The sequence below is a fragment of the Phocoena sinus genome, chromosome 15, assembly GCF_008692025.1.
Source record: "Phocoena sinus isolate mPhoSin1 chromosome 15, mPhoSin1.pri, whole genome shotgun sequence".
Taxonomy (NCBI): Eukaryota; Metazoa; Chordata; class Mammalia; order Artiodactyla; family Phocoenidae; genus Phocoena; species Phocoena sinus.
In genome coordinates this window covers 58,767,102-58,783,310 of record NC_045777.1, presented here as the reverse complement: position 1 = coordinate 58,783,310, position 16,209 = coordinate 58,767,102, and the positions used below count along the sequence as shown (strand labels likewise).

The following is a 16,209-nucleotide window of genomic DNA, read 5'->3' as shown; positions in this document are numbered from 1 at the left end:
ATGACAGATAAATTGAGACATGATTCTACTGTCCAAGAAACCCAGATAGTGAATTACAGATGCCAATAACCAAGAGCCCAGAGAAGGGAGCGTTCCGGGCGCGCACCACTTGACAGACAGCATCAATCAGAGCCCACTTAGGACGCTGTGAGATTGAACGCAGCCCCGGATGCCCCCCATATCCTCTCCTAAAGGACCCAAACCCGCTAAGTTAGGGCCCCAAGATGAAGTGACTGTTTCCTCTGATTACCACTTACTCCCAGTGAATTTTAGAGCATATCATACTCAAAGCTTTTCAGAAACAGAAAACTGAGACCAAACGCAGAGCAAAACACCACTCAGTTAGAAGCTGAGAGCAGAAATTCACATGGATAGATGCAGAAACCTCTCCCTGAGCTCTGTATAGACTTAGATGTACAGAACAACCGGCAGCACTAAGGGAAGCGGAGCAGTGCACGAGTTCCAGGGCTGGTCAGAGCGGTGTGAACCCCAGCTGAATCCTACATGAGTGGTGGGGCCTCTCTGAGCTTCTGGCTACTTGTCTAAAACATGGAGCAATTCTGGCTTCCTAGAACTAAAGGAAATCAGGGATAGAAAGTTCCTTCAGAGCCTGGCAATGCACTAAGCAAACGACAATTACCTTCCTTTCCCTGACTATACTAAAAAAAAAAAAAAAGTCAACTGTGAAAATGAATTCAAAAACTTTCCAAGGGGTCTGCTTTTCTCCATGATCAGGTGTTGGGGAGGGAGAGGGGAAGGATGCTTACCAGGGACATTTCAAACCTTTAAAATGCAACCTACCCAGTAAATAGCTGGAAATAACCTAAATGCCCCTCAACAGGGGAGTGATTAGGTAATTATGGTCTGTCCATAAAGTGGGAATCCACGTAGATGTTAAAACAACTGAGGACTTTTTATACCTAGATAACGCGGATGCGGAAACAGCATCAGGATGAAAAAGCAAGAACAAGAAACAAAGCAGAGTCCCTTTGGGGCAAAGCTTTATGATGGTACAGACACAACTCTTCCTGGAAAGCTGCACAGGAATATAATAGCAGTTCATGTTTGGGGAAAGCAAGAAGGCAGGTGGTACTGGGTGTGCACACCCACAGAAGTGCACTTAAGAGTTTTTCATTTCTATACCTTTCTGTTTGGTTTGAAATTTCTAATCATGTATGCATGCTAACTTCTAAAAAAATTCAACAGGGATCCTTTGGACACTGGAGTTCTAGACTTTATTCCCCCCCCTTTTCTTCTATATTTAAAAAGCCTGATTTTTGTTGTTGTTGTTAATACTAACATCATCAAGATCCCATAGTTATCATGGAGAAGCTGATATGGTGTGGCTGGGAAATGTGGGCAGGCATTCCTGACATTTCTGCCGCTTCTCATCAAGAGCCTTCTGGCTGCTAGCCCCCCAGGAATCTCTGTGTTACACTGGACAACCTCAGATGTTCCAGACGAAAAGCCCCTAGGAGAAGGGCCATCTCGCACCCCGCTGTGCTCTCCCACTAAACCAGGAACCTGGAGCAGGGCAAGCCTTGACAGGCTGCTGAATGGTACCATAACACATCCAACGTGATGGAGAGAACAAGAAGAAAAGGGAGGGGCGATGAAGAAAGGAGCCTAACACCTCAGGAGGTGTGCTTAGTAGAAGAGCAAGCACAGTGGAATCAACCAGAAGAAATGGGAAAGCTCACTTCAGAGTCAAAAAACAGAAGGCCTTTGGGTTTATCTTCTCATAAAGAAAGCACACCACGCATGCCTCAGAGAAAAGCCTTCTGCAAATAAGGTCTAGGTTTCCCAAAGGCTGCAGGCTCGGGTTTCACCAAGAGCTCACCTCCCAGGGCCCTGGAGCCTGAGCTGCAGGAGGCATGGAGACTCGGGGCGCTCCTTGCTGACTCCAGAGATCCTGCCGGGTACCAGAGTGGGGGATGCAGGAGGGGAGCTTTGGGCTCTGTGGCTGGGACATTCAGGCTGGCTTCTGGGGTCAGAGGCAGCTGAAGACCAGCAACGCCTTCCGCCAGCCTTCATGCCTCCGACCTTTGGTCCTTGCTTCAAAGTTAAATATCGAAAAGGTAACTCCCCAGGGGTCAGCGATAACTAAGGCCTTTCAGGGGCTGTGGGATCTGAGAACAGGTTCTGCAAGGACAGTGAGAGGGGTCGGGGCAAGGGGTCAGGAGGAAGGACGGAAACATGCAAGGCCCGGGCATCTGAGTGGAAACGGAGAGGCACTATCACCAATGCCACAGACATCAAACGGAATGTCCTCCACTAGTTCTTGGTGCAGCCCTTTGAAAGACCCTGACGCAGACCGGACCAAGTTGCAATCAATCAGTCGAGGATTCCGTTCACAGTTAAAAAACAAAACTATCAACTTAAAACATGTACATGTACACCATGTTTTCCTGTGTTGATAGATATTTGCATGACAGTACACAGAGCAAGGTCTGGAAGGATACACAAACTGAAAACAGTGGTTCCTTTTGAGGAAGATACTGAGGTTGGGGGAACTTTCACTTTCTACTCTAGTCACTTCTGTATCATTCAGTTGTTTTACCCCAAGAAAGTATTACCAGTGCCATTAAAATGTAAAGAATACCTTTAAAGAATGTACCTAATGCCACTGAATTGGATACTTAAAAATGGCTAATCCATTGTAAACATTACTTGTTATAGGTATTTCATCACAATTAAAAAAAAAACTTTAAAAAAGGCACCTCTGAAAGTCAGAGTGGTGATTAGCTGGTGGGAGGCGGGTGGGGTGCTGGTTACAGACTGAGAAGGAGCTGCATGGGATGCCAGAGATGTTTTCTATCTTGACCTGAATTACAAGCTTCCCCCGCAATCTGAAAGTAGAGCATTCCCATGAAACCTTCCGTAAGCCAGGACGGTGCAAAGCAAGAAGCAACTGCCTTAGGACACATCTTGCTAACAGATATGCAAAATAAATGGTGATAAAGCAGATGCTCACAGACACAGTACAAAGCTACGGGGGGGGGGGGGGGGGGGGGGTGGTGTAACGCCCAGGTGCTGAGTGTGGTTCCCAGGAAGAAGCTTGGTGAGGCCGCTCCCGCTGCTTGGGGTGCGCACTGCCTCTGTTAACGGCTGCTGCAAAACCAACACTGTACCTTATTTTCACTTTTCACCTTTTTTCGTAAAAGTGAAAATCCTCTTTAGATTTCTTTCAGTCTTTTGCAAAGTGGTCTTTGGTAACAGAGCAGCAGCCTCAAGCAAACTTTTGAAAAGTGGGAGACGCCTGCACACATTAATGTAATCATAGGTACAAAGCCATCAAGCAGTACAGCGAAGATTACTGCACTTTTATGCACTTGGCTCATGTTATCCCTCGATTTTAAAAAATGTTTGCTAGAAGATTTCCAATAAATTCAGATCGTCATTATGCCCTAAATATAAGCTAGGAGCAAATCAGACAACTCGAGAAGCTGGCTTCGCGGCAGTAGCCAGGGGGCTGAGCCCCGACTAAACACCAGGCGCTGGGCTAGGAGCTCACAGTCCAGCCAGGAGCTGCGATGTGCTGCTGTGCGTCCCACATGGACACTAGGAGACAGAGGACACTGTGGGCACAGAGGAAGGAGCGGGGAACTGTGCTAGGACAGGGGTGGGTGGGTGGGGGAGCTTTGGAAGCCTTTGTGGCAAAGGAAATGACTGGTCTGAGTCTTGAGTGTTAGCAGGTCACCGGAATACATGGGAGTAGAGAGGAGAATGGTTTGAAGGCCAGCTCAGAGCTCTGGACAGTCACCTTTATTTCTGTCAAGGCCAGGACCACCTGGAGCTGGTGCACGTGGTGACAGCGGTGGTGCCCTGGGACACAGTGCGCTTGGCCAGCTCCCAGGTAGCAGCAGGGGGTGGTGCTCAGCCAGTCAGGTGGCCTCTCCAGCCAGTTGTTCAAGAAGGCGTTCGTGATGCTCATGGCCTGGGAAAAGATGTCTGTGGCCCCTGCCTTGGCACATACAACCTGTTGAGTGGGTTTCCTGGTGCCACTCAGTGCTGCAGAGGGGAGGGGAGAAGGCAGCATGGGGACAAGAGGCAGACCACCCAGGGCAGAATCCTGACTGAGAAGAAAAGAAGGGAGAAAGAGACTGGTGGCTGGAAGGGGCAGGTAAGGGAAAGGACAGGTGACATGGCCCGGAATTCTGTCCGGATTTGTGGGAGCTGTCACAATGGTCAAGCTAAGAGAGCTCACCTTCCAGGCTTTCCCAGGCCCTAGCCTGCTCACCTTCTGAGGAAGCAACTAGAATCCTTTTGCTCAAACAGCTTTCTAAGGGACTTGAGAACTAGGAGACAGGTTTTCCTCTACGGAAGAAGGCAGGTCACGATGCTAACAAAAACATGTGCAGCATACGGGCAGACCTGAGCCCAGGTCTCTGACCCACTTGCTGGCCAAGTGAGCCGCGAACCTGACCAAATGAGCCTCAGTTCCCCCATCTGAAAAACAGGGACAACAGCAGCTCCATCACACGCTGCCAAGGGGCTGAAGTAAGATGCTGAACGCAAAACTGCTGGCACGGCGCCTGCCACAAAGAGGCGCTCGAGAAATATTTATTCACCTTCGAATATTGCCCTCCCACCCCCACCCTGGCAAATAGATCACCAGGCTGGAAGAGATGGCAGGGGAGGGGGGCTAACTTTTAAAATCCAATCAAACTAGCAACTTACCATTCGCTGGCTTTCTGGTTTGTGAGTGCGTGAGACTCACCTCCCCAAAGTGCTCCTGGGCCCCTGGTCTCCCTCCCTGACCTCCAGCCTCTGGGCCTGCAGGGTGTACGGTGCAAAGGAAGGGTGGGATCCACGGGGCGCTGGAGCAGTCGGAGTCCGGCTCGCTGTCCCACGCACCCTGCTTGCTGCTTTCCCCTCTACGGGCCTCAGTTTCCATGTGTATCAAATGGGCCTCACGTTGGCACTTCCCCGCAGGGGTCCTGTGAGGTGCCCAGAGGTAGTAACGCGCTTTCTTGTTATTTTTCTCAGGTAATGATGACAACCATGGCTAACACCCAGTGAGCATGTGCAATGTGCCCAGCGTTGCTCTGGGCACTTGACATATATTGACTCACTTTATCCTGCAAACAACAGAAGCGGGAGGGAGTTGCCAAGGGCGAGGGACTTGCCCTAGATCACTGCTCATGAGAAGCAGTGGTTTGAACCTGGGAAGTGTAGCTTCAGCGCTCCCCACGTGCTCAACCATTCTGCGGCCCCACTCAAGTGTTCACTCCCTCCCACAAGCACCTGCCGAGCCTCCCCGTGTGAGCCCAGTCCCCTGAAGGGTGGATGTAAAGGCCCTGCCATACCGGGGTCACACTGCCCGGAGGAGCAGGTAGCCCTGCATGGGGACAGTCCACACATCACATCACTCACTGGGTGGCCCTCTGACCTGACAGGCATTATGGACGAGCACAGTGTGTAATTATTTCCCATTTTTGTCTCACATGCACAGAGCTCCAAATGCCACGGGGGTCACAGTGACCCAGGTTTACGCCAACCGTAACCAATGGCACTGCAGCACAAGCTTGGCAACTGGCTTCGCAGGGAAGCAGGGCCGCTAATTGCTGCCAAGCGAGCCTATGGTCATTCCAGAATGAGGTGATCAGCAAGCAAACATCAGACGGAATAAACTCCTGGGTGATGTATGGGTGCGTGTGCTACATGCCAGACCCTGAGTGACATGGGGCTGCTGAGCCAAAGCCCACACACGTGTCCAGAATTCACAACTGCAGCCACATCAGCGAGGCGACTGGGCAACACAGCTGAGCTTAATGGCGAAAATAAAACCCGTGGCGGGGGAAACATGAAGAGGCAACAGGCCACTTCCATTAACAAGAGGAGCGTGGCTTTCTTCCCCACGATCGGCCAATTATCAGGGAGTGTTGTGGCGGCCAAGGCATAACCCAAAGCAGTGTGCATTTATCTGGAATCGGAGCCCTCTCAGAGCTCAGACGCCTTGCGCTGCACACAGACGGTGCTCAGACTCTCTGGGGACCCGCAGGTCACGTCAAGATAGTGTTGGGACTTCTTAGAAAGCAGCCTCGGGGTGCTGCTGGGTCTGTAGGAGACCAGCCTCATCCCCTGTCCTTCCCCATCCCTGGTCATCTTCTCTGTCCCTCTCAACGTCTAGCATTGCCTAGTCTGTCCCTCTGACGCTGCATCTGGCACTCCATCAAGAACTAATGAATGCTTGTAGGATGAATTAATCCCAAGATATTTATGATTGAAGAGGCATGTTCAATGCTCATGCAAAATAAAATACCCTGTACTCTGATTAAACAGTGACAAACCAAGCACTTAGCTGGTACTTCTTTAGAAGGAATATTTTACATCTTGTCCTCTAAGAAAACATAATGAACTATGAAATAGTGGTGACTCTCAGTGACCTGAAATGTTCGGTCCAGAACCCCACATCTCACGCTAACCTGGAGACCATCATTGGGGATGGTGGCAGAAGAGCACGAAGTAGAAACAGCCTGGGGACTTGGGGTTGGAGGCGTGCAGTCCCGCACAATTGGGGGATGACAGAATGACCCCTTAACCCCTGTTACGGTAGCGTTGGCTTCCTCATGCAGAGAATGTGATGATGACACTACCTCACTCCGTGGCTTATTAGGAGCCTAAAATGAGCTGGTAAAGGAGGCGAATGAGCGCGCTCCTCGTCTGTAAAGTTTACACGTCCCCCTCCCCCGCTGACCCAGCACGCTGCTTGCCTTCTGGCCCCTCTTCCGATCCCAGACAGCCAGTTCATAACCAGCAGCGTCTCTGGCCCACCCTTTTCCGTGCCTTGACCATCCCAACCCTCACCACCACCCCACTCTCATCAAGGTGAGCTCCTCATCCTTCGTCCTCAGATCCGGTGTCACCTCACCTCCCTCACCGTCATCTCCCAAAGCTGTTTTCCATGTCTTCCCAGACGCAAACCTTAAATCTGTGTTGACATGCTTGTTTACCGTCAGTTTCCCCACCAGGATGTCAGGACAGGGACCTCATCTGTCCATCTTGCTTGTCCTGCAGCCCCTGAGGGCAGCACCGTGCCAGCCTGGAATGGGTGGGTGCTCCTGAAATACCGTGGCAGGAGGTGGGGGAGGAGGGAGAGCAAGCACGCCAACCAGTCTGGCATGCGGTCAGTGCCTGACAGAGGGGCGCTGCTCCTGCTAGGGACGGACCACCCACAGTCCAAGTTTCACCCAGAATAATACCGATGGCCCGAATAAAGCCCTTTCAGGTTTCTTTCTTTTCTTTGCTCATGAAGCTTTCAAGAATCTGCCCCCATACCTGGCTAGAGGTTCCCAGGGCGGGGGGGTCCCCTGAGGTTATGAGCATCGCAGCAAGTGGTCAGCGGGCAGTCAATCTCAGGCCAGCCAGGACTCAGAGCGCACGGGGGCAACCACACTATCCGTCCTCCAGGATGAGAGTTACACCCACCCGCCATGCTGACTTGTCCTAGGTTGGGCAGTGAGTGACCGGAGTGGCCCTATTCTTACCCATGTGCGGCCCCCAGCCTCCTGTCAGGTGAAGCACCCCCCCAACCCCCGAGCAAAACCCAGTTTCCTGGATGGAAGACTTTGGCCCTGACCAGGACGGGATTTCCTTGCTCCTTAGAGATACGGTGCTTGCTGTCCCTGTTGAGATTCATTATTTCAAGACAACTGAAGTTGTCTTGCATGGCAAACACTGTGGACCCTGAGGTTAGCATGTTCCCACTTCCCCCAGCATAAACTCCTGAGTCCTCCGATGGCCTGAAAGGCGCCACCTGCTTCGGACTCTCGTTACCCCCCACCCCGCCCCACCCCGTCTCATCCCCCGCCACGCCTCATCCCCCACCACACTCTGCCTCACCACGCTGCTCTTTGCCGGTCCTGACACACCAGGCACACCCGTCTCAGGGCCTTTGCACTGGCTGTTCTTTCTGGCCCAAATGCTCTTCCCCCCAGATTTCTACATGACTTGCTCCCTCAATTCCTTAAAATCTACGCTCTAATGTCACTTTCCCCGTGAGGCCACCCTATGGAGAAGTGCACCCCTCCCAAGCCTCCTAGCACAGCCCCCCTCCCTCCTCTGCTTCACTATAGATGCTCTTCCAGAGCTCGTCTCACATCAGAACATGCTCTGCTGTTCATTAATAGTTTTATGGTTCCTGTCTCTCTTCCCACTACGAGAGAAGCTCCCGGAAGTCAGGGGGTCTTTGTTTTGTTCATGGTGTCTCTCTAGTCCTAGAACACTGCCTGGTACACACCTAGTAATTATGTATCAAACAGATGAATAAATAATGCTGTCCCAACTTCAAGGAACCCAAAGTCTAGTTTAAAAACTCAAATGCCGGGCTTCCCTGGTGGCGCGGTGGTTGAGAGTCTGCCTGCCGATGCAGGTGACACGGGTTCGTGCCCCGGTCTGGGAGGATCCCACATGCTGCGGAGCGGCTGGGCCCCTGAGCCATGGCCGCTGGGCCTGCGCATCCGGAGCCTGTGCTCCGCAACGGGAGAGGCCACAACAGTGAGAGGCCCGCATACGCAAAAACAAAAAAACAAAAAAAAAAACCACCTCAAATGCCCAAAGGGGCCTGGCCACTGATAAAAACTCACAAAGCCCCAGGGCACAGACAGCAGAAGTGGTGGGTGCCTCCTTTTCCTGTCCCCACCCTTGATTTTCCTGATTTCAGGCGAGACCTGGAAGAAGCCACCAATGGCTCAATGCAGACTAGGGGAGGTCTCCATTCAGTGACACTGCCTCGCCCCTCCGAGCCACCTCTGAGCGGTCTCCAGCCTGGTGGCTGCCCCAGTCCGTTCTGTGTCATGCTGCTGGGCAGACAGAAAAGCCAGCTCAGGCCTGAGTCACAGAACCTTCTCCGTGCCCACCCCCGCATTACCCACTGTGTTTTGCCCTGTCAGCTCCTCCAGGCTGTAGCCATCCCGAGAATCCCTGGCCCTCCTCTGTTCCCTGGACCAGGACCAGCCCCTCAACCCTGCAGGTCAGTCACCGATGGCCCTGGCTACAGGCCATGCCTCTGTGAGCCTCCACGCCGCAGGGCTTCCATCAGCTGTGCAGCCCCCCGCTTCCACACAGGAGGAGGGAGAGGCGACGGTTCCTACGTGGAACGTGCTGCACCCTGGATTCTCTCTGATTGTCAAACCCCCATGGCCTACGAGCCAGCGCTGCCACACACGGGGCTCTGCAGGCAGCGGGGGCGCCTGGGAGCTATAACCCCATTGAGGGATGATGGGCTAGACCACAACGGCCCTGCAAAAAGGGAGAATACACACAAGTTCTAGTTCTTTGTGGGAATGCTTGCAACTGTGCCAGCTAAGGCCCTTGATTTATACAAGTCTACTTCTTCCCTTTGGTGTTCCCGATCAACCCCCTCCCAGAAGCCGATTACGACTTTCAGGAAGAAGAACATGTGTGCTCTGGAACCAGCATTGGTTACCCTGGGGGTCACAGGTAAGGTCAGGGGCACCGAAAGATATGGGGGAACTCTAATCCCAGCCGCAGAGGGCTATTCTGCCCGATGCATTCAATTCTCGGGGGCCTCTGCTGCCGTCTGATTCAAGCCTGGTTTGGAAAGCCTGCCATGCACTGGCAACCCGGGGACCCAAGCCAATGGTGAACTCTCTGCTTCTGCAAACACACAGGGCAGAGAAGCCAGGCTGCTACTTTCTTAGCTGCCAGCTCCACACACCACGCCCCAGCAGAATCTTCTGCCAACAGAGGGTCCAGCTCCCAGGAAGGACAGGTGTCACGTGGAGAACCGGTGGCTAACATTTTGAGCATGCGCTCACCCTTCTGGATCCCCCAAGAATCACCTGGAGACCATCCCAACTGGCTGAACTGGTGCCTATAGAGAGACAGCAGATGTTCTCATTTTGGGACAAACAAGCCTATTCTGCCCCAGAATTCTGTCCCCACTCTGAATTCAGAGCCGGCCAACCACGTAAATGCATGCTGGCTGGCTAAGAGTTTGCACTTTCCAGAGTAGAATCTGGGGCCAGCTGAGGCGGAGGCCCAGCTGCACACAGAGGCTCAGCTGCTGGCACTACACGGCAACGTTCACAACTGGTGCCGTCACCGCTGTCGTCATGGTAGTTGTCATGGCTGCTACACTTGACCCTCTGTGCCCTTGTGTCTGGTCACAGGACTCCTCCTTTTGGGGCACACTAAGTGTGCCTCTGTGTTAACCATCCCAAGAAGGGAGGTCCCAAGTAGGGGATGCAGGGTTGTTCCAAAGCCTCAGAAACTAAGACCTTTCTTTTCTTTTTTTTTTTTTTTATTCTTACATCTTTATTGGAGTAGAACTGCTTTACAATGGTGTGTTAGTTTCTGCTTTATAACAAAGTGAATCAGTTATACATATACATATGTTCCCATATCTCTTCCCTCTCACGTCTCCCTCCCTCCCACCCTCCTGGCGCACTGAGCTGATCTCCCTGTGCTATGCGAACTGATCTCCCTGTGCCATGCGGCTGCTTCCCACTAGCTATCTATTTTACATTTGGTAGTGTATATATATCCATGCCTCTCTCTCGCTTTGTCACAGCTTACCCTTCCCCCTCCCCATAGCCTCAAGTCCGTTCTCTAGTAGGTCTGTGTCTTTATTCCTGTCTTACCCCTAGGCTCTTCATGTCATTTTTTTTTTCTTAAATTCCGTATATATGTGTTAGCATACGGTATTTGTCTTTCTCTTTCTGACTTACTTCACTCTAAGACCTTTCTGAAGCTGACAGCTGCTATTTAGGCCGTGATGTCTGCCAGACCTCGGAATAAGCACATCACGCTGCTGCATTTAATCCTCTCCGAAAACCCACTGTTGTTATTCTAACTGGAGACGTGAGACGCTGAGGCCCGGAGAGGTGGACTAGCCTGCCCGGGGACACACCTAGTAAGACGAGGAGCCAGGCGGCCTGGCTGCAGAGTCCACTGCACCAGACAGAATGTGGAACAGCACCAAAAGCAACCCCTCTGCCACTCCCTCCCCACCGTGCCTCTGAGCAAAGAGAAGGTGGCATGTGAGGGTCAGGTTCTAAGAGTCACGAAGGACATCACAAGAGCCCTTGTGACCCCCCCGCCAGTTCACCCACTGAGCCATTCGTGCCTGCTGTGAGCCCCCGAGCATCCCCGGCCAGTCCCGGGACAGCAGAGGCGACGCAGACGTCTCTAAGACACCGTCTCCTGTCCTCTAGGGGGGCTGGGAAGCCCAGTGAGGGCAGGGGTCGTGTCTTGCCTGGGCACCAGTGCATCTCCACTCAGGGAATGGATGAATGAATGCAAAAACCAAGGAAGCGATTCCACAGAAACCCAGGATGAAAAAAGTCCCTTCAAAAACAAAAAAGTACCTACAGGTAATGATGCATATCCCATAATCTAATCTGTATGTTCATTTTGCAAAAATAATGAGATGTTAGCGGTTTCAGAATGAGTGTTCTCTTACTCTGCTTCCCCCGACAAGAAACACTATCTGCTCTGCATTAAAATTATAGCAAGAATTATCCCTTAGCAGGAACCATATGATTTGAATGCACAGATGAATTTCAATTAGACATTTATCTAACCATGCTGATGTGTTTTCAATTTAACCCTAAATTACAGACTTTTCAAATAACTCTACTCTCCCCTCTGCTTCTCTCTCTTCAATTTTGGTTTGGTTTTGTGAAATGTCTGCTGGTAAAATGAAGCAATACCAGTAACTTATCTACAAATTACGGGAAGGAGAAAGTAGGTTAAAAAAGACCAAGAAACTTAAAACAAGCATGATCAAACCACATCCGAGTTAGGCAGGAAACAATAGGAGACAGTTCTTGCTCAGAGGGAAGGAAGGTAAATCTTACCAGGACTATTGTCAAACAAGTCCTAGATGAGATAAACTCTTCCCGAATTTCAACTGCAGTCATCAGAATACACAAACTTCGACTTGGCACCCAGGGAAAGGCAATAACCGGAAGTAGAAGGCTGACACTTTCACTTGGGCTGGCAATTCCTTCCACACTCAAAAGAATCTCCTTTTCAGTTCAGGTGTCCACCACACGAGCGCCATGCATCTATCACAGCGGAGGCAGGAATTCATCCCAAGGGGAGGCCATTGGGAAAAAGAACAGATCTCCTAGACAATCCCACCAATTAGAGGGTTCAACTAAAGCGGGTATCCCAAGCTGAGAGGTCACCAGTAACTTCCTGCAATTTGCTTTTGCTCTAATTGCAAATCCTCCATGTATCAATGTCAATATCCTGCTTGTGACACTGTACTAGTGTTTTGCAAGATGTCGCCACTGGGAGAAAACTAGGGAAAGGGTAAGGGATCTCTCTGTATTATTTCCTGCAACTGCACGTCAATGAATTGCAATGAAAAAACCCTGCAAACCCAAGCACCCCAACAATCTCTGGGTCCACCTCTTGGAACACCAAGTCTAACTTCGGCAGCGAGGGTCTTATAGACATTCTGCAATGAGCTATTAGCAGCTATCTTGGGCTCTGGAAATCATGTGACAAAACAAAGTCCAAAGGAACCCACTCCATTCCTGTCTGTTATTAACATAAATGTAGTATGAGTTAGCAGCAGGCTGGGTGGGGGCAGACTGGGCAAATCTGACAGCAGACACATGCCTCATCTGATGCGGGCGGCTTCTCAGAAGCTTCCTGCAGGAACATATGCACAACCGGGACCGGATCTTCTGACTGTTCAAGACCATCCTGAAATCTGGACTTTCATGTGAAACTTCCCAAATGTTAAAGTTGGCGATTCATAAAATTTTCTTTCAAACACTGTGAAGACCAAACCAAGCAGCTCTGAGGGCCAGACTGCAGCCTGTCAAGCACTTGATGGGCACTTTAAATCTATCTTCTCCCCATCCTCACCACGGCCCTCCCGAGTGGGACCTACACTCGCTGTTTTCTAAATGGAGTAAAACGACTTGCCCGGGTGACCCACTGGCTGGAGGGGTCCTCAGCAGCCCTGCCTGGAGGCCCTGCTGATTCTTCTGACTCAACGTTCCATTACTTGCATTCATTCAGCAAAAGCGAGTTTAGGAAAGTTGCAAACAAATATCTCCAGCTGCATCAACACTAAGCCAACTCCACATTCTCTAGCCCATGTGTTGTCACAACATGGACCACTAGGGGAGTCCTTCCTATTCATCACTCGTCACCCCATCACTTCCAGGTTAAATCCTCTCACCAAACACTACTCCTTCCTTTTAGAGCACATATAAGACTTGAGATAGTACACTTGTTTGTAAGCTTAATCAAAATCTGTGTCTCCTGCTGGACTGTAAAGCTCCAGCGTGACAGGGGCTATCTAGGTTTTGTATATCCCCAGAGACAGCATGATGCCTGAGCCAAAGAAGGGGCTTAATAAATACTTCTTGAATGCAGCAAAGAAGGGATAGGCCAGACGAGAACCATGACAAGGCCCTATTCAATTCCGCTGAACTAACGCCACCACCAATGAGGACAGAAGGTTTCTGGAAACCTTTTCAGAGGCTCTAATGAGCCTTAAAAAGCACAGTGGCCCGGCCAAGACACTGTACATGGGAAAACCCAGAAGGGCAGGGGCCTCTTGTAATTATACTCCATGCAGTGCTGGCCCTTCACGCTCCGGGATCACTCTCCAGGATCACTCTCCACCCACTCGCTCAGATATGACCACAGAGTCAACTGCCCAAGGGTAAGCCCAGCCCCTTCACCTGCGTGCCGACTGAGAACCGGGCTGCAGAGACAGAGCTCTCATGAAACGGCCTTCGTGTAAACACCTCTCATTTCAGACGTGTATGTGGCGCCCACGCTGCAGCAGATCCAACGACAGACAAGACACCTGCTCAGAGCAGGTAAGACCTTTAATGAGAAGGAACCGGGAGCAAGGGCCTTCCAGGCAGTGGGTAGGGTTAAGGGCACAGGTGTGGAGGGAAGAAAGCACAGAGCACGCTGGGGAAAAAGCAAGCAGGGCCAGGACTGAGGTAGCCTGGAGCTCAGTGTGTGTGTGAACAGGACGGGAGGAGGGAAGGCAGGCAAGACACAGGACCAAGCAGGGAAAGCCTCGGGAGAAGTCATCACCCTGGTGATCGGGGTTTCCCTTTAGCAGAGCACAAACATGCACAAACCACAAACATGCTGTTTAGGCCACAGTTGGTGATAATTTAAAACTTGGGAGTGTCTGCCTAAAAAAGAAGCTTTCCAGTGTCTCTAGAAACATGAGAAAACCTGGCAATACGGCATCCACGTTCCTGCAGAACCAACTGGAGGCTCGGGTGAGCAACAGCTGCTCACAAAGGACATACACACCCTCCAATTTGTCACAGTCCCCACTGCTCCCTACTACCCTCTCATGGGGCCCGTGTCATTCACAGATGCTCCCTGCCCATCCTCTGTAGATGCTGGTGCCTCGGACAAAGTATCCTCTCATTCGGACCCAGTAACAGTGTCTCACAGATACACAACCGAGGCCCCAGAACAGGACGATTCCACGTTCAATAACACAGGCTCAGTCACATCCACTCTTAGTACCCGACCCCAGATTCTCCTGGGTATGCGTGTCAAGGCTGATTAGGTTCCCTGAATCCCAGACCAGCTTATGCCTCACCAGTGCTGTAATGAGCAGGATGTTGGTTTCTGGTTTTAAAGAAACACACATTAACAAAATGAGCAATGGCTTTTTATCAGGGTCTCAAAACAGTCCCCCACTAATGACTTACACAGCTTCTCGGAACATCCTGTTCAGGCTGAGTGTACGTCTCAGACAGATCGCCGTTCAGAATGACTTCAGCTAATGAGTTCACCAGGGGTGCGTGATGTATAATTAGGAAGACCTGGTGAGGGGGAAAAAATGGGATGCACATTAAAGTGTGCAGACTTTCAACCTCTTCCTTCCTTGATCTGAAACAACAAGGCTGGGCTACATGAGTCTCAGCAGCAATCCTGGTGGTGCAAAACCCAAAGAATGGGTCACATTGGGGAGAAACCAGTTATACTCTTCTCCTTCTAGGGTTGGGCCCTCCTTCTTTCAGACTGTTACCTATTTGGCTGGCTGTTCTTCGGCAGAAGGAAGTGCATTAAAGCGAGACAGTCCCTCAGGCCAGCTGCAGCCAAATCTGGCTGAAGTGGAGCAATGTGAGAAGGGAGTGCCAAACCCACACCCTCCTTCCTCTCCACAGGCATTTCAGTGTCAAATCCAATTAGGATAAGACTAGGAGGCACCGGCCCAGCACTTTGGGTTACATGGAAGAAGGGGCTGGCGAGCCCTGCTCCAATCAAGGACTTGGCAGAGGATGTCTATGCGGAGATCCCATCCTGGAATGAGCTCTGACCCTTGTGGTGGGTTTGAGCGCACCAGAATTCCAGGGCAGCACTGGGAGGTGTGGAAGCCATGGGGAGGAAAAGCCGCACAAGCCAGAGACAGACCGAGTTGTGCCAGGAGGCAACATCAGAAGGTGCTGGGCTGTCTGGGATGGCCCAGCCACCCCACCCTGCTGCCCAGCGTTCAGAGGAATGGCTTGGGTAATCAGGGTACCAAAACCGCCTTGCAAAGCTGGCTCAGACACACCTGCTGGTTTCTTTTAAAATGTAAAGGCAACACGGTACCACAGTGCAGTGTGGGATGTACCGACCATCTGTATATCAGAGGGTGTGTGCGCCCATTTGTATTTGCTTATATATACAGGGAACAGGGTCTCGAATCCTCGGCACTACTGTCAGGCGATACATCTTTGCTGTGGGGGGCTGTCCTGTGCACTGGAGGATATTTGGCAGCATCTCTGGCCTCTACCCACTAGATGCCAGCTGCAGCCCTTCCCCCAGGCGTGACAACCAGAAATATCTTCAGACACTGCCATACGTCCCCCAGGGTGGGGCGAAATCGCCACCAGTTGAGAATCCCTGGCAGAGTTCTCCCCGTCTCTGGAAGGACCCGGGAAGACCCTGTAACTATAGCTGTCTCTGGGAAGAGAAATCAGGAGACTGAACAAAAGTAGAAAGGCAGCTTGGTTTTCACCTGTTTGAACTTTATAACTTAAAAAAAAATTATTTAAAAAAATATTGTAAAAAAAAAAGGAAAGGCATAAACTAAAACACTGGCTGCCTCTGAGGAGCGGGACTGGATGTGTGGGGGACAGAGGTAAGAGGGAGATTTTTCCCTACATGTTATTTTGTACTGTTTGAGTAGGGTGAATACATTGTTCAAAAAAATAAATACAATTCAGATTAAAGGTACAGGCAGAATAGACA

At 51.0% G+C, this 16,209-nt stretch overlaps 1 protein-coding gene across 1 annotated transcript in view; it reads right to left on the bottom strand.

Moving 5' to 3' along the window:
• CLEC16A (C-type lectin domain containing 16A) overlaps positions 1-16,209 on the bottom strand; it is a 210,612-nt gene that overhangs the window by 157,106 nt on the left and 37,297 nt on the right. Inside the window, 1 exon segment of the mRNA XM_032604590.1 lies at positions 14,682-14,795. Within this exon segment, the coding sequence (XP_032460481.1) occupies positions 14,682-14,795 (114 nt within the window).